The sequence below is a fragment of the Protopterus annectens genome, chromosome 3.part0 (genome assembly GCF_019279795.1).
Source record: "Protopterus annectens isolate FY-2018-M chromosome 3.part0, PAN1.0, whole genome shotgun sequence".
NCBI classification, from domain to species: domain Eukaryota; kingdom Metazoa; phylum Chordata; order Ceratodontiformes; family Protopteridae; genus Protopterus; species Protopterus annectens.
Window position 1 is genome coordinate 1218073081 of NC_056731.1, and position 23203 is coordinate 1218096283.

The following is a 23203-nucleotide window of genomic DNA, read 5'->3' on the forward strand; positions in this document are numbered from 1 at the left end:
TAATTCCATCATGGTCAAATGTAGTGTACCGTTCTGGAAAAAGTATATTTCATTGGTCACTAAGTATTTCATTTGTATCCCATTATTTTATTAGAAGGCCTTGTTTTGTTGTGTTTTTTTTTTTTGTTTTTTTTTTTATTTAGAGCTGCCTTCAGAGAACTGACATATGGCCTCTATTATATAGAGGCCTCTAGTATAGAAGAACTGAACCCTCACATAAAGTCACTGTTCAATCTCAGCCTTACTACAGGATATGTACCCAAGGAATGGTGTACAGCAACAGTGGTCCCACTCATCAAAGGTGGTGCCACAACGGACCCAGGAAACTATTGCCCTATAAGCCTGACTAGCCTGGTCTGCAAAGCTATGGAGCATATCATCATGGAACTCATAAACAAAGACATTGGGAACCTCCAAACACTGGATCTTACCCAATTCAGCTTTGTTAAGGGCAGATCTTGCCTCTTGAACCTGGTCGACTTCTTTGAAACAGTCACCAAGGCCATAGATGAAGGGAAGGTAGTCCACGCAGCCTACCTGGACCTCGCAAAAGCCTTTGACACAATACCCCACTCAGGCGTCATAAATAAGCTCACCAGCTTAAATATCAACCCCTATGTCACAAGATGGGTTGCAAACTGGCTCAGGGATAGAACCCCATGGTCAGAATTGCAGGTGCCATATCAGACTCTAAACCAGTTACAAGTGGTGTCCCACAAGGCTCAGTCCTGGGACCTCTCTTGTTTGGTATATATTTCTCTGAGGTACAGGCTAACACGGGAGGACTATGGCTGACCAAGTTCGCAGATGACTGCAAACTGGGTGCCATAATCGACTCGCCGACTGACACAAGCATCCTCCAAAAGGGTCTCACAGAGACGGATAACTGGTGCCAGAGCCATGGCCTAAAGCTAAATGCCAAAAAGTGCATAGTCATCCCCTTTGGGAAAAACAAAGTGCCCACAAATTACCACATAGGTGGTAATCCATTAAGTATGGAAGAAGTAATTAGGAATTTGGGGACCCAAGTAGATAGCAATCTCTCCTTTGACAATCACGTTGCCAAAGTGGTTAGAAAGACCTTCTGTATAGCCCACCTTATCACGAAAGGGTTCACATCTAGATCAAGAGAGGTCATTGTGCCCCTCTACTCATCACTCATCAGGCCCATAATTGAATACAATGCCCCATTTGGGATGTACATTACCCGACACCTGCAGCAACTGGAAAGACCCCAAAAGTACCTCACCAAGAGGATCAAGGGACTCAAACAGATGCCCTACGCAGTTAGGCTAAAGAAACTCCAGCTCTACTCAGTTGCTTACCGCCTACTCAGAGGCGATCTGTGCCTGACGTATAAAGCCATGTCCAAACCAGAATTAATGGACATGCTCCACCTCAGGAAATCCAAATCCCTTAGAGCTACACGCTCCAGGGACTTAAACCTCAGCACAGAAATAAATAGGACATGCTGGAGGGACAGATTCATATTCCAGAGGCTCCCCTCACTCTGGAACAAAATCCCAATCCATGTTAGGCAGAGCCCCTCAATGACCCTTTTCAAGAGAAATCTTGACGAGTGGATGGGAGATAGTAGGTTTACCCCTGGGATCTCTTCTGTGTCCCTACTAGACAGAGACACAGTAAACTAACCTTAATAGGGCTATCTTCTGTGACCTACTATACAGAGGTACAGTCAACTAATCTAAAGGGTGGCAAAAGCCAAACACACTCTGGCTGGGCTTATAAATGCCCTAGGGCAGATAGCCTAGTATCAACCTATGAACCTATATACAGCTTTTCAGAGGGCTTTTGTTGTTACAGTCTGCCACTATGCTTGTTTTCAATTTAGGGGTAATTTTACCTCTGCACAATAAGCCAGGTGAAACTTATCTCCAGATCATATGTGTTGTAAGGTTTCAGTATGTCAGAAGTAAAAATCTTACATATTCCACTAGAAGAAAATATATTTTTTAGTTGTAGCATACCATTGGTATAGTGCCAAGCTTTCAAGAGGATAAGCTGTGGAGTCAGATTTAGAAGTATACTGCATTGACATCTCTAAGGTAAGAATTACAGTCTTGGGTAAAGTTTGTGGATAGATACCCTGTTGTTATTAGCTGAAAGTTTTGTATTGAAAACTCAGCATGAATGAAATATAGCCATAAATAGATGGACCGTGAAACCTTAGTTAATACCTTTATTGCCAGTCTGACCTTTTGCATTATATTCACTTTTTTCTGTGGGTTTTATCATGAACCTCTACTCAGTAAAGTGAGTACAATAATGGTCTATAGTACTTCTATACTGAGTTTTCATTACATCACATGTAAAAGTCCTATCTATTTCTCCTGCTCTGCTCACCAGTTCAGGGGGAATGCCAGTGGCATCAGTAACCATCTTGGTGAGATAGGTCAGAGATCCACCTTATAATGGAGTACCCTCATAACAGTCCTCCAATAAATGCTTCTAGTGATCTTTATGAAGTAGGAAGAGGAAGAGAAAGACCTTGATGTCCTGTGAGCACCACTTGGGTACCCTGCAAGCACAAGTGCTATCTGAAACCATGGTCATTCACTAGGTCTCATACTTGAGCATAATGATTAGTATGTCACAGTAATGCCTGTTTCCCATTCTGATAATTGATACTCACTGCAGCTAGTGACAGGGTTCAGGATGAGCAATAAAATTTTTTACATGCACAGAAAGAAGATAGAAGGTGTGAAACATGGTGGATGCAGTCTAGCTTTATAACATATACTTTGACTTTTAGAAAGATAGTTCTTTTAGTGAACCAATGCCTACCAGGCTTAACCAGAGAAGTACATAAAACCTCCTACCATCATTAGCATGCCCCCACATGTGCAAGTGCACCTTGGTGGTGCTCAGGTATGTGCACTATGCGTAGACCTGCCCAAGAGACTCTGCTCATAGGTGTGCTATATAGAATGAGTGTTTCAGAGACATTCATAGATTTAGCCCTCATTGTATATTCATCATACTAAGAAGTCCAAATTAACAAGATGTACATCTCACAACAATACCAATATCTCTCCTGTCTCCCACACCAACTCCTTGGCGTTGAAATAGACAGCAACCTGAGATTTGATAATCACATTGCACTCAGCATTAAAAAAGTACATAAAAAACTAGGAGGCCTATATAGAAACAGGGAATTCCTCACAAACAGCACTAAAGCAAAAATTGCACAAATGCACCTTCTGTCTACTCTCTTATATGCCTCCCCAATCCTTACCAATCATAGAAAATCAGATATTGCTAAACTTGAAAAATTTGCCTCTAATAGTCCTCATCTCACACACCACTGCTCATTCCTAAAAAGACTTAATTGGCTCGAACTCCCCCATCTTCTTCTCTATAACCAGCTCATATTTACCCACAAAATACTTTACTACCCAGACAAAATCCTTGCATTGCAAAACCTAATACATCCCTACTCCAGTGCTAGAGTCTTATGCTCCAATCATAAATTTCTCCTTCAGTCACTAAACCTTACAACTCTGCTGGTCTTCCCTATACTCAAATTTTATAGCCAAAAAGTGAAACATGTTGCCCACTAACATAACTGCAATCTCCTCCTTAACCCTATTCAAACAATCCCTAAAATCACTCTTACAAGCCAAGTGGATATGTAACTGTAACTCTCCAGGTTAGACTTCAGGTCTCACAGGATTACCTCTTACACCTTTCTATCAGGCATTTATCCTCCCTTCAGCCTGAAATTCCTTTTCTTCCTTCTACAATTCATTCTTGCCCTAAGCCTAAACCTTAGAATATTCTCTGTAGCTCTTCTACTCCGCCTTTATCATCTGTCACCTAACTTATCTACCTAAAATGTGTCTCCCTTCTAACAGTAAAGTCTATCCTAAACGATCCTTCCAGCATTATATTTACAGCTTCACCTTTCAAACTGAATATCTTCTCTTAACTCACCCAGTTACAAATGTTATCAGTTGCTGACTATCATTATGGTTTTGATGTATTATGTAAAGTATCCTGCTCTGTATATGGGAAATGATGTAAAAGGGAAAATGTCTTAACTTCTGTGACTGTGAAATTGTAATCAATAATACTAAGGTTGTATGTGCTTTGTTATATGTGGAGAATTTCTCCCCGGGCCTTTGCTGAAAAAGGACTTGCATCCAATCAGACTTTCCCGGTAACCAAATGTAAAATAAAATAAATAAATGTAAGTCCTGGCAGCTGCAAAGGGGATCATAATGCTAAAGAAGAAATCACAGAGTACTGCTCGGGAAAGGAACTGCACCTATGGAAGATAATTAACCCCAAAACCAGAACTACTATTTATTAACTGTATATATAGAATGTTTCTTGCATTTACTTTCTGCAATTGTTAACTAATATTCCTTTGAATAAATACTTGATGTATGGAGCTGTATAATCCCTATTAAATGCTTTTATAATGGTAAAGTAGTCAGTGAAACACAGAGAGGTTATGCATAAATGTTGTGAAAGTTAATGGGATGCACACCCATTAGCAATTGTGAAACACAGATCTTAAGGGAGACAGGCCAACATTACCTTGTGATATGCTGTGACACCCATATACCTGTGTGGAGTATTCTCTTGGGATACACATAGGTGTCTATAACATAAACTTAGCACTGTAACAGTTACATTGTACCAGTACAGCTTTATCCTACATCCTGTACTGTGTCAGTGACTGTGTATTTATGGAGTTTGACCACAGCAGTTATAACCCTGTGGTGTATCTACAGAAGACCACATATTGCAGAATGTATCTACTCTACTACCTCATTAGGGGTGGGATTTCCAAGTGGCAGTATGTTTAACTTCATGGGTTAGATATGTGTGTGTGTGTGTGTGTGTGTGTGTGTGTGTGTGTGTGTGTGTGTGTGTGTGTGTGTGTGTGTGTGTCTGTGTGTGTGTGTGTGTGTGTGTGTGTGTGTGTGTGTGTTTATGTGTGTGTGTGTGTGTGTGTGTGTATGGGTGTGTGTGTGTGTGTGTGTGTATATATACACATGCATGTGTGCATACATGTGTACGTTTTCAGTGGGTCTGCTTGTGGTGCTGTTTCTGTACTTGTCAGTGAGAGAAGGTTGTATAGCATACTCCTGTGTCTAAATGTTAGCATTCACAATAAATTATACTGGAAGGGTGTTTTGATATAGACAGTCTAGCTGGAAAAACAGTGCATTCTTTCTCCACACTGCAATATGCCTCTTAAGGGAAAGACAAAGACAAGTTCTTCTACACAGAGAAAAAAGTGATAATCTACATCTTCTTTCTATGTCAGGAAACTGCTGACCACCTCTATCATGCTGTTGGTGGCCAGGACCGTCACAATGATCCACTCTACTACCATAGGGCTGCTGGCATTCATGATGTAGAAATACAGGCTGTCTCTCTTGCAAGAGAGGGGAGGAAAATGGAAGGTGGGCCATTGATTGAGCCACCATTAATGGAGAAGGAGGAGGTTTTGGCATCCCAGCATGGAGCATCAGACTCACCACAGTACCTCTATGAAGTGTTAGACATCAGAGTCAAGATACAGAATGCTCCAAGAGTATTCATACATCAGGTATGCATTGCTCTTTCGCTTTCAAGCTGCTAATACTTTGGCTTGATGCCCTTTTTAGTGAACATGACAGTGATATTGTGTGCTTCTTGTACTTAAGGTACATCACAGATATAAATGACAAGGGCACCTGCTGAAGGTAAGGTTATATTACCCATTACTGTCATTCTTCACCATCTTATCACATTTTCACTGGGAGTTAAGTAGAGGTGAAGGGCTATACTTATACTGGGTTTTGTGCTGTGGTGGCTTCACCAGTGATTCTCTATCTGGTTCCACTACAATGGCATTTCCACTGTCTGATGTTGGAGAGAAGTCTGACTCTGATAATGATGGCAATGAACAGCTAGCATGGTCAAGAAGTACAGCTTTAGTATTTGCCTCAGTGAGTCTGCACACAAGATCTAATAACCAGACTGTGTACCCAGTTCCAGTGCCTGTGGACAACATCCAAGTGATGTACATCACACAGGAAGGAAAGGTTGGTGCAGACATATGCAGTCAAGGCAGTGTATCACTCCCTATGGCCCAGCCATCCATGTCCACCACAGGTCTCATAGAGCAGGAGGTGAACATATGGGATGTGTACTGGTGACCATAAATGGCATGGTTACTGCCCTCATGCAGCATTGCACAACCCAACATATGTGCAGGGTCATCATGGAGGCATAGGCTAGCAATCCCCCTCAGACATTGCAGAGATGACATGAGTATGGCTGGGTGTGTCAGATGACCTGCGGGAGTGCATGCCCTGTATGTGTGACATTTTTGTCAGAATCAGTCACATACTGACACAAGGTAGATCCTTCTTTACTCACATACCATGTGGTAGATGTTGTTCATGGAGTCAATCAACCTCTACTTCTATGGATGGCCAACATCATAGTCATGCAGCACTAGCAATTCCATGGCAATATTACATGTGGAGCTGCCTACAAGCAGGAAATGGCATCCCACGGTCATGGTACTCACAGATGCAGCTCATCTAGTAACAGATGTCCCCAGAGCTGTGTAAGACACTTACATCTGGCCACAATTTGGTACTACCTATGAAACTAAATAAAACCAATGACACAAACAAAATAGCCAAAAAATACATCAGTCTTGTGAAAAGAACAAGAGGAAATAAATCAGTTGAAAATTAACTTTTATTAAATTACACTGAGTGCTTTCGCTCTATACCATCGGGGCTTCATCAGAGTGATAAAAATCTTCAAAATGCCTGGCTTATATAAAGTATTACACAGTCAATCAGAATTCAATTAAAATTTAAAGACATACTACTTAAAAGAGATTGTTTTTTCTCACTTAAAAAGTGTATTATCTCTCTCTCTCTCTTTACATATATATATATATATATATATATATATATATATATATATATATATATATATATATATATATATATATATATACACACACACACACACACACACACACACACACACCTGTATCAGAATTGCTTCTTTTGATCACACCTACCACAACATAACAAAATAAGAATAAAAATAGATTTTAAAACACATAATAGTTAATTAATTAAAAATAGTTAAACATATTAAATGTATCAATATAAAACATGCAATTGCCTTGGATAGTAGTGACATCACCATAAATGTCATAAAAATATATAAATAGTTAATAAGTAGTTAATACAAATAGTGCATTAAGAAGTTTAAAAACATAAATGTGAATGCATAGTGACAACAGTACATAAGAACTTTCCTATATTACTATAGCTTGCATTTTTAAATGGCTCATAAGGGAAAGAGAATTGTTTAAACCTGGATTCCTAGCTGCATCCAGCCTCAGCTGCCATAGTGCCTCCTTGTACTCTAAGATACTTTCACCTTCACCTGCTCTCCCATCAACAAGAACTTTGTCCACAACGAAGAATATAAACATCTTGAACTCTGCACAAATAACAGAATGTCTGAACAGAGCATTTACTGATTTCTTGTTTTTAATATCATTTACATATTTGCCTGTTTGTTCCTTCAACCTCCTGTTTTTTTTTTTCCTATATAGAATGCTTGGGAAAAGACATAGGTAGCCCAGTATACTACCATTCTAATGTTACATTTCCTTGGACACTTAATGGTATACCTATAGTCACTGACTGTAACACAGGGACCATCATTTACATATTTGCAAAATTCACACATGCTGCATTTCGCCATCATAGAAATGCAAGTGTTTAAATTAGGCGTACCTTTGTTTTCAAACCATACTTTTAAGGTTTTGCCTCTATTATATATTGCACTTGGGTAACTACCCAGTTTCTCCTTCACCATCAAGTGGAAAAGAAACATTCCAAGCCATCCTAAAATTGCTATTAATAGCAGTGGCATTGCAGTGGAAAGGTACCACCATGATACATGTTTTGTTTTCATTTGGTCTTATTACTTTTTTTAATTTTCCAGGGGCACCTTCTGGTCGCAGTATTGGAGCTAATCTATCCTGCCTCCCTTTCCCTGCCTCTTTATAAAGTATTTTTAACAAAGATACCAGGTAGTCCCTCTCCTTGAACATTTCTGTCAATTTATTGATTTCTTTAATGTATATTTCATGCATTGAAATTAACCTGGAAAGTCATACCTTTTGCCCCTTCACAACACTTGTCTTTTGAGATAAAGAATGGAAACTTTTAAAAAGCAAAACTGAATTATAAAAAGTCTTTTTTTCTGTATATAATAGATAAAAACTTATTTCCTTTTTCATTCTTGTACAAAAAATACATGCAAGTAAAGAAGTTGTAGTTGACAAGTATTCAATAAACATGGGTATCATCTCGTATTTCCCTTTCCATATGATTAAAATGTCATCCAAAAATCTATTATATGAGACATTGTAGAAGTATGAGGCTACAAAAACATGGTTCTTTTCCCATGCTACAAGTACCAAGTTGGCATAAATCTGCCAAAACAGCTCAGCTTCAAAGAAAATAACATGGTTGCCCAGCACTAACTCCATACATTCTATTCTTAAATTGAATTTAGAATTCTCTAATTTCTTCTCACTCATCAATATTTTGTTAAAGAAATTTAAACCAATTTGGTGAGATATGACTGAAAATAAATTAACATCAATTGCTATTAAATAAACATCTGAATTCAATTCTACAGTGTTCAACAAATCCAAAAATGCTATGAGCCCTACAGTATATGTGGAATATTACATAAAATATGTTTACAATGAAAAGAAATGAATGCCATCAGAGGTCCTGTTTTTGACCCTTTTGGAGCCACAATGGGTCACAAAAGTGGATCCTTATCATTCTTGTGTATTTTAAGAATTCCAAATAGAGAAAGCGTGTATGGTTTCTTCACCTTCAAATAATCAAATTCATCCTTAGTTATAATACCTTGATGTAAGGCATCAGATAAAAAACAGTCAGTCTTGGCGCGTGATATATTAATTACATTTTAGAAACCCTTTCATAAGTAAAGTGATTGCTCAAAATGGTAAACATTTTACAGGAATAGTCAAAATGATTCATAATCACTACCCCTAAGTAAACAGAAATGCACATCTGATAAATGAATGTCACTAAAATTGAAAATGTTAAAACAACCCTTGTAAGTAGGGCAGCTTTTCACATGAACCAATTATTGATTCAGTTCATGGGAAGATATGTTTGTTCTTCCTTCCTCTGCCCATTGTGTATTTCCCTCTCACTTCCCCAGAAGTACTCCTAGCATTTCTCTGGTCATGAATTGTGTCTCTCTGATGTGCCAACCTCTCTGATCATCTCAGGAGAGTAAACTGTACAAAATAATCATACTGAAGCACTTCAGAGTCATTGTCCCTGTTTTCCAATGAACTAGGATGTCTGCCTCATTCAATAAATGAGTCAAACTTCTTAATTGGAAGTGGGGGGAGGGAGGTTCTGTGGGAGGGGAGGCTCGCTTATTAAAATAATCTCTGATATCTCTTAAAATCTTTTGCTGTTTCTTATCAAAATTATTTTTGATATAAACTTCTAATTCATCAAACATCCTTTGATATTCAATTCTAAGAGAGTCAAACAACTAATCATTGACTAAAGTTTTGTTAAGATCCTATATAGCACTGTCTAACTTTAATAACTTACGTTTGCTGTCCCTTATAAGAATGTCCATGAGTTCCATCCTGGTATGATGAAATAGCTCCAAAAACTCATGATGCATTACAGACCCACTCTCAGTGCCCACTGGAAATTTCCATAGGCAAAGACCTTTTGGAACTTACTTCATCATAATTCACTTGTTTAAAAATGAATCATCCTGCTGAAGCATCCTGTACCTCCTCATCAGCAATTTGAGCATTTTGAGCTGTGTTTTAAACCAAACCTCGGTCCGTCGAGCTTGAAATGGAGACATTGAAGTCAAATGCTGGAGGAAGCAACCAGCTGGTAAAGTCCCTTTTGTCAGAATCAAACAAATAAGTAAACCAGTGGTTGTTGAATTCATTGCACTACAGACACACACCACTGGGATTAAAGGAAAGGGCCACCCCAGTAAAAGCACCTACCATGGGTAGATCCTCCATCCATCCCCTGGACCTGTCCATTACATCAAAAAATAGTGCAGCAACTACTACCGAGGCTGTGTCCTAGCATACCCCTATGCACAGTACTGTAGCCCCCCATATCACCTCATGCTCACAGACAATCAATCACAGTGATCCCTCCCAAAGCACTTTTCAGTTAAACCACACCATACGCACCCCAGACAGACATACTCTGCACTCCAAAGTTTGCATTTTGTATAGCACTCACACATATTCATGTGGAAAACATGACATACTCCCTTTTCCCCACCCCTTCTGTGCAAATGATGATAACTGTTTCCAAGCCTGTGTACTTGTTTTTTACTTGGGTTACCTATGTCTGTGCGGCCAGACTATGTGCAAAGCAAACACAATCTGGTATTGGGTCTGCATGCATCCCTTTTACTGTTGTGCTTATGCTTTACTGTGGACTCCAGGTATGTGTAAGCTGCTTCTTCCTTGCCAGTGCCACAGCATATGGCATACTGCTAGATGGAAGCAGGTCCAGCCTTCATTTATTATTTTCACCCCCTGCTGCTGTATCTTACACTGACTCCTCATCTGGCTCACTCTCTACTGCTTAGTGTCTTATGAGATGCCCATCCTTCAACTGGCCTCCCTGCTGCATTTGATTGCTAATTATCATGTTGTTTAACATTGCACAGACTGAGACTATTTAGGACATGTGCCCGAATCATACAGCAGGTCACTACCAGATACATTCAGGCAACAAAAGCATGCGTTCATCAGTGAAAACACATGATCTACAATAACTCGGATTTGTGATAGGGCATAGTTCTGTCTCTAGTCTGTCACAGTCTGTGGATTTCAGATGAATGTCATTAACCAGGGCTATATCCAGCATCAGTAATATGATACCTCTTGGGGAAGTCACCCCTCACAAACCATTGATACAGGTTACATGTTTGCTATATGAGGGAGTCATGGTAACTGCCTGAGGGGCTTACAGACACATTATAGATGACACCCTTTGTATTACAGACCACCTAGCAGTTAATGGATAGATACCCTTTACAGTTCATACACCCTGTGATCAGATCACCAAGTGGGGCCATTATTTAAATGTGGGTGCTATCTGTGGCCCCCAACACCTGTGCTGTATCATGGACATTCCACATGGTGTTGGCTCACTCGTCTGTGGTACGTGGAAGCGTCATATCTTCCTCCTATACTGCAGCATGCCATTGAGAATCTGATGGAGTTATCTCAAGGCAGATGCCTGAGTTACCTCCCTTCCTGTGTCTCCTGTTGATCACTGAAATGTCCCCGTAATTAGTACATGTAAAACCCCACATACCTATGTATCCACTGGGATAGGTAATCCACCACTCTCAAGGGCCTGTAGATAAGGATGATATATGTCTACTACCTCTTGTATGGTGTCCCTATCCACACGGTACTGGTCTTCATTGTCAGTGTTGTCATGAATATCGTAATATGGTAAACACAGTGGACTGACATTTTGCCTCTGAAGGTGATGACACATAGCACATATAGCACTGTGGCTCACAGCAGTAATAATAGCCTTATGCATATACACATTTTGTAACCCTGCAGCAGCCCCTAGCATGTTTTCACAACTCCTCAACATGTACATCAGGATTTTACTGCAGTCATTAACACTGGTGTTCACTCATCACAGACTGCTCTTTATACTTTTCTGAATCACATTGCCATTTTTTTTACCTCATTTATATACACAAAACCTATCATTTTAATACTGTTACTCATGACCCTCTGATTATCCTGACATTAGTATGTACTTTGAGCAGCTATGTTGCTCAGCCTCCACCAACCTTGCTGAGTATGTCTCTGAATAACACACATTTTGAGCATAGCCAATCATCATTCAACATTGTCTACTGTAATGCAGCAAATGTTTCCAAATCCCAGACATAATCTTGCTGACTCTTTCACGATCTAAAATGCAATTTTTGTCAGATTCTAACGATTATTTCCTGTGCTAGTGTGGCATTCTGTGCATTAGCTCACTTTCTTATGGCTTCATGCTAGCTGCTATTTCTTTGCACTGCTTCATTCTGAACTATAGATCCTCATAACACTTTCCTTTTGAGATATTTTATGAATGACATACACAGTCTACATTACCTTTTCCGTGCCTTTGTTTATTGACCGTGTTTTATATTCACTTTATTTAGCTTTTTGGGCACTTGGATCACTGCTGTAGCCATATTTGGTCTTGACATAATTATAGTCCTCTATATTGGTGGAGATAATTCCACAAGATCTGGACGAGTCCATGTTGGCTGTAGCTTCAGCCAGACAAATATACCATTTCAAGAAGCTTCAACCAGATTTAAAAAAAAACATTTCTGAATGGGGTTATGAGGCACCTTCCATGTGGGGGATTTGCCTGCCACATCCTTCTTATTTATGTATACTAAATCCAGGATCATACAGTCTCAAAGACTGAAAAATTCCAAAACCTTACAATCCCTGCTGGCACACTAATACCAACTGTACTGCCAATGATTTTCAGTTGAAAACATCAATTGATGAGTTGCAGGTTCAAGGAAGCATGCTTGATGAACTTAAACCTTGACAAGTTTACACCTGATCAAGGCTAGGGAAACTGATGCTTTCAAGTTTTATAATGTTACATTGATTATGTTACATTGAACTGTAACTTAAATTTTTTGAACCAATTGAAATTGCACTGGCTGCTGCATGGGACATGGAAAGAGCGAGTAGTGCATTGGATTCAGCTTTGTGTTCCCAGAAGCTTGATGATTTGTTCACAGATATTATGGCATATGAGAAGAGGTTAATGGAATTTAAAAGGAGAAAATGTTAACATATGTCCGATTTTAAGGAAGGATAGATTTTTTCGTGGCCAAAGACTGATAATACAAGGAGCAGTAGACAACTGTACTTAAATCCACTACTTCAAATGTACAGCCAGCAGCTCATGAGATTAAACAAATATGTAAAAATTGTGAGGCTATGTTAATTGTTAACACTGGCTTTGGTTGCTCTCTGGATACTGATAAATCTGATATATCTTCTGCTTTAAACAACAAAGAGGCTTTGAATGTGCAGAATTCAGATACAACTCTAAATGTTCTGTGTTCCAGGTTGAGTGGTGATGTTGCAGCCTCAACCAGTTATCTTTTTACAACTGCATTTACCAGAGTTGGTCAAGCATGATATGTGAAGGTGATCGAGGAGCAGGAGTTGACTGGGTGGCAAGCATCAACTAGACTTGGGCCCTGCTGTAAGGAAAACAATTCTGAAAACTTGATTATAAATATTTCTTCAGTAGTATTAACTGCTGAACAATATGAGGTACTGAATTTAGGTCTATCTTTTATAGGCACCGTTCTTTGGGATACTAAACATTTTTTGATGAGCTTGCATCAATGGGCTGAAGCCAATAGTGTTGATGATTGTTTGTTACTATGCACATAGTGTCTCTGTTTACTGTTATTCTGAATGAGTTAGGAATTGAGTTTGTTAGATTTTTTTCCTTAGCAATAATTCAGTGTATACTTCTGATCAAATATATTTAATTGGATTCAGCTTTGTGTTCCCAGAAGCTTGTTGATTTGTTCACAGATATTGTGGCATATGAGAAGAGGTTAATGGAATTTAAAATGAGAAAATTTTAACATATGTCCGATTTTAAGGAAGGATAGATTTTTACGTGGCCAAAGACTGATAATACAAGGAGCAGTAGACAACTGTACTTAAATCCACTACTTCTGGAGCATTTCTCCCCGGGCCTCCACTTAAAACAGGCTCTGTTGAACCTAGTCGGACTATCCCGGTCAACAAATGTTAAATAAAATAAAAATAAAAAAAAAATAAATAAATAAAAATTTAATATGTTTTTTATTAGATGTTATTCTCATGAGTAATGTTTTTTTCTTTTGCAGAGAAATACTATATTGAGAAGGTGGGTGTTGCCATGGGCACCATGTGTGCAAAAAGTTACGCAAACATGGTGCTGGCACAGTGGGAATCTGAATTTGTTTTCAATGGAACAAACAGTTACCGAGACTTGCTCTTATATTATGTTAGGTTTGTGGATGATGTATTTTTTATTTGGGCTGGATCTACTGAATCCTTAACATGGTTTTATTAATTATTTGCATAGCACCACTGGTTTTCTGAAATTTATTTTTAAGCACTCTCCAGTTGAAATTGACTTTTTTGTTTGTGTAAGGAAAACTGATCGTGGAATGGAAACAGACATACATAAGAAGGCATGTACAAATAACAGCTTATTACATGCTAGAGGTATGCATCCTAAACATTTGAAAAAGAATGTTATGAAAAGTCAATTTTACAGGCATCCAAGACTACATAATAAGGCTAGTGGGATGTATTCTTCATTTAATGTTCTATCTAATGAGTTTCATCAGAGAGGTTATTGTGACTGAGATAGTGCAGAAACAGAATGAGGTGCTATTTTGTCAACAGACTAGATCAAGGCCATTCTTTAGTAATAGAATTATTGACTATGCTACAAGAAGGACTGCCAGCACTGACTGTGTGAGGATGAATTTGACCTATTCTAATAATGTACATCATGTCTGTAATTTTATTAAAAGACATTGGAAGATACTTATGTCAGATGCCAAATGCAGAAAAGTCTTTGGTGATGAGCCTAAGTTTTCCTTTAAGAATTTTAACTCTATAAGGAGAATGTTGTGCTACAAACCTCTTGTAGATAGCAATGAATTTAGATTAGATCCAAAAGGAACTTTTATATAGGGAGGATGTAATGCTTGTAAGTATATTAAGGAAGGTAATTATTTTATGCATCCAGTCACAGGTCAACATTACAGATTTGATTTTTATATTGACTGTGGCACTCAGAATATTGTTTATTGTGCATGTTGTGATGTTTGCCACAGTTATTATTAGGGAAAAATGAATGGTTGTTTTAGGAATATAATTAGGGAGCATCTTTGTAGTATGAGTTAATACTAAGAATGTATTGGGTAAACATGTGGTTAAGGAAGGACATATATATACTTTTACATGTTTTGTGTTGGAAATATGAATACCCAATGTAAGAGGTGGTGACCTTAGCACTAGCACTGAAAACACTGAGACTAAATGGATATTATTGCTTCAAGCTACAAGAAGTAAGGGACTGAATGAGTTTGTCCCTTTAAACCTACCCTAAGATTATGTGATCTGAGGTGCTAGTTTTAGTATTTAAATCTTGATGTCTCTCTCTGTGACTTTACATCTGATGAAGCACTAAGGTTTGCTGCAAAAGCACTCATCTCTTTTATTATCTTTTATTACTTTATGTATATGTTTTTAAGCTGTGCCTCATTAAAGTTTTTTTACAGTTTTATGCCATCCCATTCTGCTGGCTCTTTGTTTTAACTCATAAAGTTTTATAATGTTACTGACATCTAGTGTTTCACTATGTTTTACATACTGACATATAGATATTTTATCCTTCAACCATATATGCTGTCAGGTTTTCAACATCTCACCTTTTGACTTTTGTCTTACAGCATTCAGTCTTTTGGCATTTAGGATTTAATAGTGCTTTCTTTGAACTACTGAGTATGGAATAAAAAGTCCATTAGCTAATCTTCCTCCTGTTATGTTCATTGTGTGCTATTAGTTGTACTTCATATAACAGTGTTTTATTTGCAGTAATGTAGCTAGTGCAGGATGAGAGGGGCAACTGCCCTGGGTACAAAGTGTTGTGGGGGTGTAATCATCCAATCACAATCTCTAATAAAATCCCAGCTTTTAAAAGCTGGTATTTAAAAGCTGGTGTTGCATTTGTGGTCAACCCTGAGTGTTTTAGCACTCCATGTGTGGTCTACAGTGCAGCAACTGTTTGCTACAGTGTAGCAAGCAGTTTGCTACAGTGTAAAAGTAAAAAAAAAAAATTTTTAAATAAAACTTGACCTCTGTATCACTCCATGCAGGCAGCATATATATACTGCAGCAACTGTTTGCTACAGTTTTATAAGAGGATTTTTTTAACATAAAACATGAGCACCATAGCACTCCATGCAGGAAGGCTCTAAAGTGTTTGCTACATTTGTAACAAGTAGTTTACTACAGTTTATAAGATGAAAAAAACATTTTTTTAATAAAATGGAGGAGGGTCAGGGCACAGAAACAGGACCTAAATGGCTGGGCAGGAGGGAGGGGGAGCATGTTATGCATCTGGCCACCTGGTTGGTGTGCCAGTGGAAAGAACGTCTGAATTTTTTTTTTTTTTTTTTTGCTATTTAATGGAAGAGCTGAGGGGGGCATGGATCTGTAATAATTTGATCGCTACAATGTAATGATCAGATTAATATAGTAATATAGCTAAGGGGGTAGGGAGCTGGTTCATGGTACTGGCACATGGTGCTTTTGAGCTCCTGTCATAGCTTAAAAGAGATCAATTTGGACTGGTCTGCCTGTAAGGTTAACAAACACTAATAAGTAATCAAGTAAAATAAATCTAGATCAAGGCAGATTCCTAGTTCTAAGGAATGCATTTCTTTCTTGATGGAGGTATAAATGCTAATATACATCTGCCAAATGGGACTCTTGCACCTTCTTAACCCAGTCCATTTATGCATGTAACTTTACATTGTGGGTGCAGTTTACATGTGGTATGTCTGCCTGCAATAACTGTTACATGTATATCTCCTTTTAATTTCCGGTTGCCCTGATACTCTTCTATTTAATACCCACAAATTTCCTAGTATATTTTGCTAGAGCAGCTAGTGAAAGACTAAGAGATGCAAATGCTCAAGTCTTATTAAACATCTTCTGCATGAAAGTATATGAATATGATGGGGAGTGATGGACAATTTCTAAAGAAAACTAGACAATCTGAATATAAAATAATAGTTTTATGTTGGAGATAGGAAGGTTACAAATTGTATGAAAAGTAAGAATCCAGGGCCTTAGTCTTCAACAATTCCTACTGGTAGTATACTTCTATAGACGTTGCCTTGTGACTTTTGAATGCATACAAGTCCTGCTGTTAACATATTGTGTTGTCTTGTGACAGGCTATCATTAGGATGCCAAATAAGTGTATATGATTTATGAAAAACAAGTGGTTTAAAGTGTCAGATGCCTTTTAAAGTAAACACAAAAGGCTCCAGGTAGTTTATCATTGTCTGTTGGTGGTAGTGAGGGAAGCATTTATCATGGATATTAATCACCTGGTTATAAAGGGGTAGGAGATTTCTAGAAAATAAGGATAAATGTTATGTCTATGTAGAGCCATAGCTGACTGATTTGGAGCCCTGTACCACTCCTCTTACTAACAACTCTCAATATTAAGTTTTGAGGAGGAAAAAAGATGTCCAACTCTGATCTTGCACTCCTCCCTTGAGCTGTATCAGGTCCTAATGCTCTCATGCTTTACTATGCGACAGCAACAAAAAAAATGCCACTCTTCCATTCTCCAATTCTGACCCTCTGTCCTTCTCTCATAAGGAGAGGTGCCAAGTCCTGACATGAGAAAAAAGCACTGTTCTCCAGTGTGGCACTCCTTCCATCCTAGGAAAGAGCACCAGATCCTAATATCCTCACCCAGTATTGCCCATCCTGAGGACCTATAAATTAAAAAAAAAAAGATCTTGCCAATTCCCTAACACCTTGCACTCAGGACTACTGCCCTTTTCTACACCACTCTAGCTATGCTTCTGTCTGTATGTCTTGATCTAGATAAAGAAATGTCAAGTGCAACATACTGAACTACTTTTTGGACAGTCCACTAAAGCAGAGTATTTATCTCTTTCTATCTGGAATCAGTCTGGCAGCCAGTGCAGAGGATTAAGACTCTGAGCTGTTAATGAGCTGCTTTTTATAGTCAAGGGTAGAAGGTCTGGCTCTTACTGTCTCCATTTGCCTACTATGTGGCTCTGAGCAAGTCACATAAGCAGATAGCGGTCCAGGGTCACACCTGAAAGGGGATACTTTGTCCAGTGGGCTTACCCAGTTGACAAGTAGATTAAAATTAAAATAAAATAAAAAATCACTAGAAAAGTACATTTTGTAGTAACTGAGAATCATGACATATTATTCTGAGAAAGTTACTGTGATATTTCATTTGGTTATATAGAGAAAGGCACACAGCTATTTGTGTGTTCTGCCAGCTGGCTACTATGCCTATATTGCGCCTTGGCAAGAAAAGAAACCTGGAGCAACTAATGGTGGGGCGAGGGGGTAAACACAACACCCTCAGGATGGCTGTCAGCCTCTTGGAGTATGGGCTGAATGGCCAGTATAATGGTTGAAGGTTGAGGATTGCCACTGCTGCTACAAAGTGTATGGGGACCGGGACAAGGCATACTCATACCAGTGTGTGATTCAGTCCCTTTAAATCATGGTAGCCATTACAAATGGCACCACTCCACTTGCCCATTTAAGATACTACCTTTCAGATGGGTATCTTGTCATTGCCTTAGCTAGGGTATCTGGAAAAGGTCTGCTATAGAGAAGGATTACAAGATGCAGGAAGACTGTATGATTTTTAAAAAAGAGATTGAGACAACATTAAAAAATAGTAAGTTTCACTTTTCAAATTACGCTTTTATTATTCTAAGGTCACAGTATAAATCCCAGGGATGCAGGTCTGGTAGGAAGAGATGGACCTTATGACAAGCAACCATTCACAGTAGCCTTCTTCAAAGCAAGTGAGGTGCATGTTCGAACCACACGATCAACAAACAGGCGCAAACATCAGAATCGGAATCGTTCTACACACACTCAAGAAGTCTCAAGAGTCTCCAATGATGGTAACATGCATAAAAAGTTTTCTATTTTGTTTTCTGCAAGTCTTTTGTTGAGTCTTTAAACAGCAGTGCATTGATACATCCAATATTTGTTTTCTATCTTGATTTTTTTGTCAGCCGCTTGTTGAGTCTATAACTTACAGTACATTGATAAAACTGCAATTTATGTTTATAACCTATACCACTTACTATGGCTTACATGCTGGTAATATTTAAAATGATTTTTAAATATCAAGTAGGCAGAATACAGTTATGTTAGAAGAAAATAACATTAAGTCTATTTTTTTAATATCATTGCAGCTAAATATTATTGTTTCTCTCAGAGTCTGACAGTGAAGAAAGCCAGCCTAAAGGGTGTTTGCCAATTCAAGCACTCAGCGGATTGCTAAATACAGCAAAGTGGAGTACAGTAACTGATTCCAGTGTGCTCAATGACATATACAGATAACCTGATTTTATGCAGTAACCTTTAGATCACATCTTGCTTGTTTTGTCTGAAATGAAGAACACGTTTGATGTTTATTTCTGTGGACCTCCAGAAAAGACATCAGGAAAGCAGAGTCTACACTGACAACAACTTAAGAATGAGCAGTTTTCTTGTGTTGCACTCTGATTCTAATATCATGATATTCAGACCTGTATCACTTTAGGGTACAACTCTAGATATAAAACTGTCTGATGTTGATAAATGACGAGAAGTGAGACTTTTCTAAAGCTTTTGTTGGGGTAAGCATATACTTCTTTTTGCGGTTTATAAATTCCTGGCCTACAGAATTAAGCTTGCTAACAAATCCGGTGGTGTTAAACACACATTTAAACTAAGCAGGGAAAGGTTTCGAAAGCATGGCAAAATGCGACTAGATATCCCAGATCTTCTAGAATCTCTAATACTCTCAGTGGTCTTTTTGATGTCCATTTTAAAATTCATATCATGTTTACACATTGATGTTTCTAATCATCTTTTACAGTCACTCCCCTCTGCATTCCAGCACCTTAAATGCCTTATTTAGTTGTATCAAGGTCTTTTTCCCCTGAAACCCTACTATCATTGTACCAATTTACATGTCCCTGCATACACACTTGATTTTTTAATGTGCTTCATTTTTACGGATATTTTCCAATGTTCAGTTTTACTTTGTGATTATTATATTTGTCGATTACCTTTAGGACTAAAGAAGCAAGGGGGTCAACCTCCCAGCCACTTTCTTTGGGTGTTTGGGTTTCTTTTGTTTTTCATTTAAACAACTGGCATCACAAACTGGGTCAACAACTTGGAGCTGCCTAATTATAATAAGTCCAGGCCGTGGCCGTCTGTTATGTTGCTCTGTGAGTAACTGAGCAAGTGAAATTCCTTTAACCGTAACTCAGGGAGGCATGGTCCTGTGGAAGATTCAATGCTAAGATGCTTAGTGGAGACAGCTGTGGAAAGGGTACTAAATGTTCATTAAAATGATAAGGATGAAATAAGGGAGTAATTCAGCACAAAGAAACAGATAGCACAATGACGTAAGTATAAACTAATATGATCATTTTAAATTTTCATAGTGTAATGATTTTGAATTACAGTATTTGTAATGTTTAAACATTGCAAAAATGTATTTATTTATTTATTTTCAGTTTGATGACCGTGGAGGTCCACTGGCCTCAAGGAGCCCGTTTTCAGTGGAGGGCCAGGGAGAAAAGCTCCACAAAACATAGCAGACATAGTAACAATTAAACAATTAGTAAAAATTATGTAGTAAAACGGGTCTACCTGATAACACTGACACGCCAAAACACAGACAACTAAATAACCGACACGACAAAACCGAAAGTTCAAAAACACAAAACTTCACATGCCCGACAAACCACAATCCCGACAATCAACAAAACCAATAACTTTCCCGAAAAATGCACACACAACACAAGCACACCAAAAACCTTACAAACCTATACTAAACCTTACATACACAACTATATATGCACTAACCTTAACCCAAACCCTAACCCTAAGGTCCGTCACTATCGCACACTTACCTTACCCGCACCCTAACTCTAACTCACTTAATCCGCCCCAACCCTTAAGTCTGTCACTATTGCACACTTACTTTACCCGCACCCTAACCCTAACTCACTTAATCCGCCCCTAACCCTTAAGCCCGTCACTATCGCACACTTATCTTACCCGCACCCTAACCCTAACTCACTTAACTCGCCCCTAAACCTAATGTCCGCCACTATCGCACACTTACCTCACCCATACCCTACCCTAACGTCCATCACTATCACACACTTACCTTACTCATACCCTGACCCTAACGTCCGTCCCTATCGCACACTTACCTTAACATGTCGGTGTTCTCAGCATCGGGATTCTCAACTGTCGGTCTTCTCTGTTGTCGATCTTCCGGTGTTGGTTATCTCATTGTCGTTCTTCTCAGCTTTCGGCGCAATCAGGTAGACCCAGTAAAACATAAGCACAGTAGAATATCAACATAGTATGGTATGCAGTGCATATTTACATGTAAATACAATTAGAGGTCAATAAAACAGAGTCACCATTATACTGAGGTTTTAAATCTTCTGAGAATGCTATGAAAGAAACATTTGTAAGAAAACAGTAAATATGATTGAACTCCTATTGGGTAAGGCAGAAGGTAGTTTATGTATATGTATGTATTCATGTATTAGGCAGGATTAGGTAGGTAGAGTGCAAGTGCATTTCCTATTATTGGAGAGGTAGGAATGGAGCTGGGTTTTGAAGTGATCAAAGTTTTGAGAAATTCTTAGAGAGGGAGGAAGAGAGTTCCATTTTTTGGCTAAGGAAAAGTATAGGAGAAGCTGACCTGAGGGACGGTTTGGTTTGTATACAGAAATGAGATTTTGGTGAGCAGATCTTGGAGTTCTGTGAGGGGTATATAGTGGTAAGATATTAGTTAGTGCAGGGCACTTAGTGGATTTAAAAATGAGTTTGTGGGCTGTAGTGATTTGGAGGTAGTCCATGCAGTTGGGAAGTTCTAGCCATTGCAGTAGGTGGAGAGGTATGCAGTGTTAGGTAGAGCACTTGGACTTGGTGGCAAACTTTGAGATTTTGTTGTAACAGGATTCCAGTTTAGAGGAAGATAGGTTGGTTAGTAGAGGGCACCATACATCAGAGATGGTAGTAAGTAGGTAGTGGCGAGGGTCTGTCTTGTGGAAGGGGATAGAAAATGGGAGTTCCTGTACAGCATGCCCAGTTTCTGATGTGTTTTCTTAATGTTTAGCTGAATATGGATGTCGAATTTGAGATGTTCATCAATAGTGACCCCAAGAAGTTTAGCAAAAGGAACAACTTGAATAGTGGAGTTGGCATGGCTGATAATGTTGAATGAGGTTTTGTCAAGAGGGTGAGAGTTAGAGGGAGAGAATAGTATAATTTTAGATTTGTTGGCATTTAGAGAGAGGTGAATTTGAAGCATCCAGTTCTCAGTAGTGGAAAAAGCAGTTTGGGTTGTTGTTTGGAGTACTTGGAGGTTAGAAGCAGAGCAGAGTAGAGTTGAGTCGCCTGCATATTGGACTATCTTGGTGTTAGGAATAGCTGTGTGGAAGTAGAAAAATAAGTAAAAAATGGGAGATAAGTTTCAGTAGCCACAAAGCAAGTCCCACGTGGTGGCCACTTGCCTTTGAAAAAAAAAGAGTAGCTCACTCTAGTTTTGAATGAATTGCCTGCTGTCTTTTTACTGGGTTGTTTCCAGCAATTATTTAGTTCAGAATGTTTTCTTTCATTTCTAAGAATTTAACAAATAAGATGTGCAGGAAATACTGCCACATATGAGTACTGTGTACAGATGACAAACTGAAACCTTGCAGCATGAGAAATCACTTACAGCACAAAAAAGCAGGCGTTGGATAGTAACCATCTTGTGAATAAAAAAAAATAAAAAAACAGGTGCTGTATAGTCACCATCTTGTGAATAAAAAACAGAGTGTTTAATTGTGTCTTTCAGCTTTTCCCAGTTAGGGGTCGCCACAGCGGAACTCCTGTCCGCTAATGATTGGCAGTAGATTTTTATGTACTGGCTTGCCAGGCCTAATGCACAACCTTCAATGAAGGAACGCCCATTCACGCATGTCACCACACAGAAGATGCTCTAACTGAGAATCGAACGGTCAACGTCTAACTGTGAGGTGACAATGCTACCGCAGCACCACCACCACAGCTTAATCTGTGTAAATATAGAAATTCTGTGATTCAAAATTTCATTTAACCCAGTCCTCATAGTCATGGTGGGCAACTACTTACAGTTCACTTCCTGGAGACACCTCAAAATAGGCAAGATGGAGCATGGCCTGGATCAGAAGAAAAAATA

General features: G+C 38.7%; 1 protein-coding gene across 1 annotated transcript in view; it reads left to right on the forward strand.

Annotated features, from left to right (window-relative positions):
* BMP6 (bone morphogenetic protein 6) overlaps window positions 1–23203 on the forward strand; it is a 1112490-nt gene that overhangs the window by 854686 nt on the left and 234601 nt on the right. Inside the window, exon 4 of the mRNA XM_044065417.1 lies at window positions 18687–18878. Within this exon, the coding sequence (XP_043921352.1) occupies window positions 18687–18878 (192 nt within the window). The remainder of the gene's footprint in view (window positions 1–18686; window positions 18879–23203) is intronic.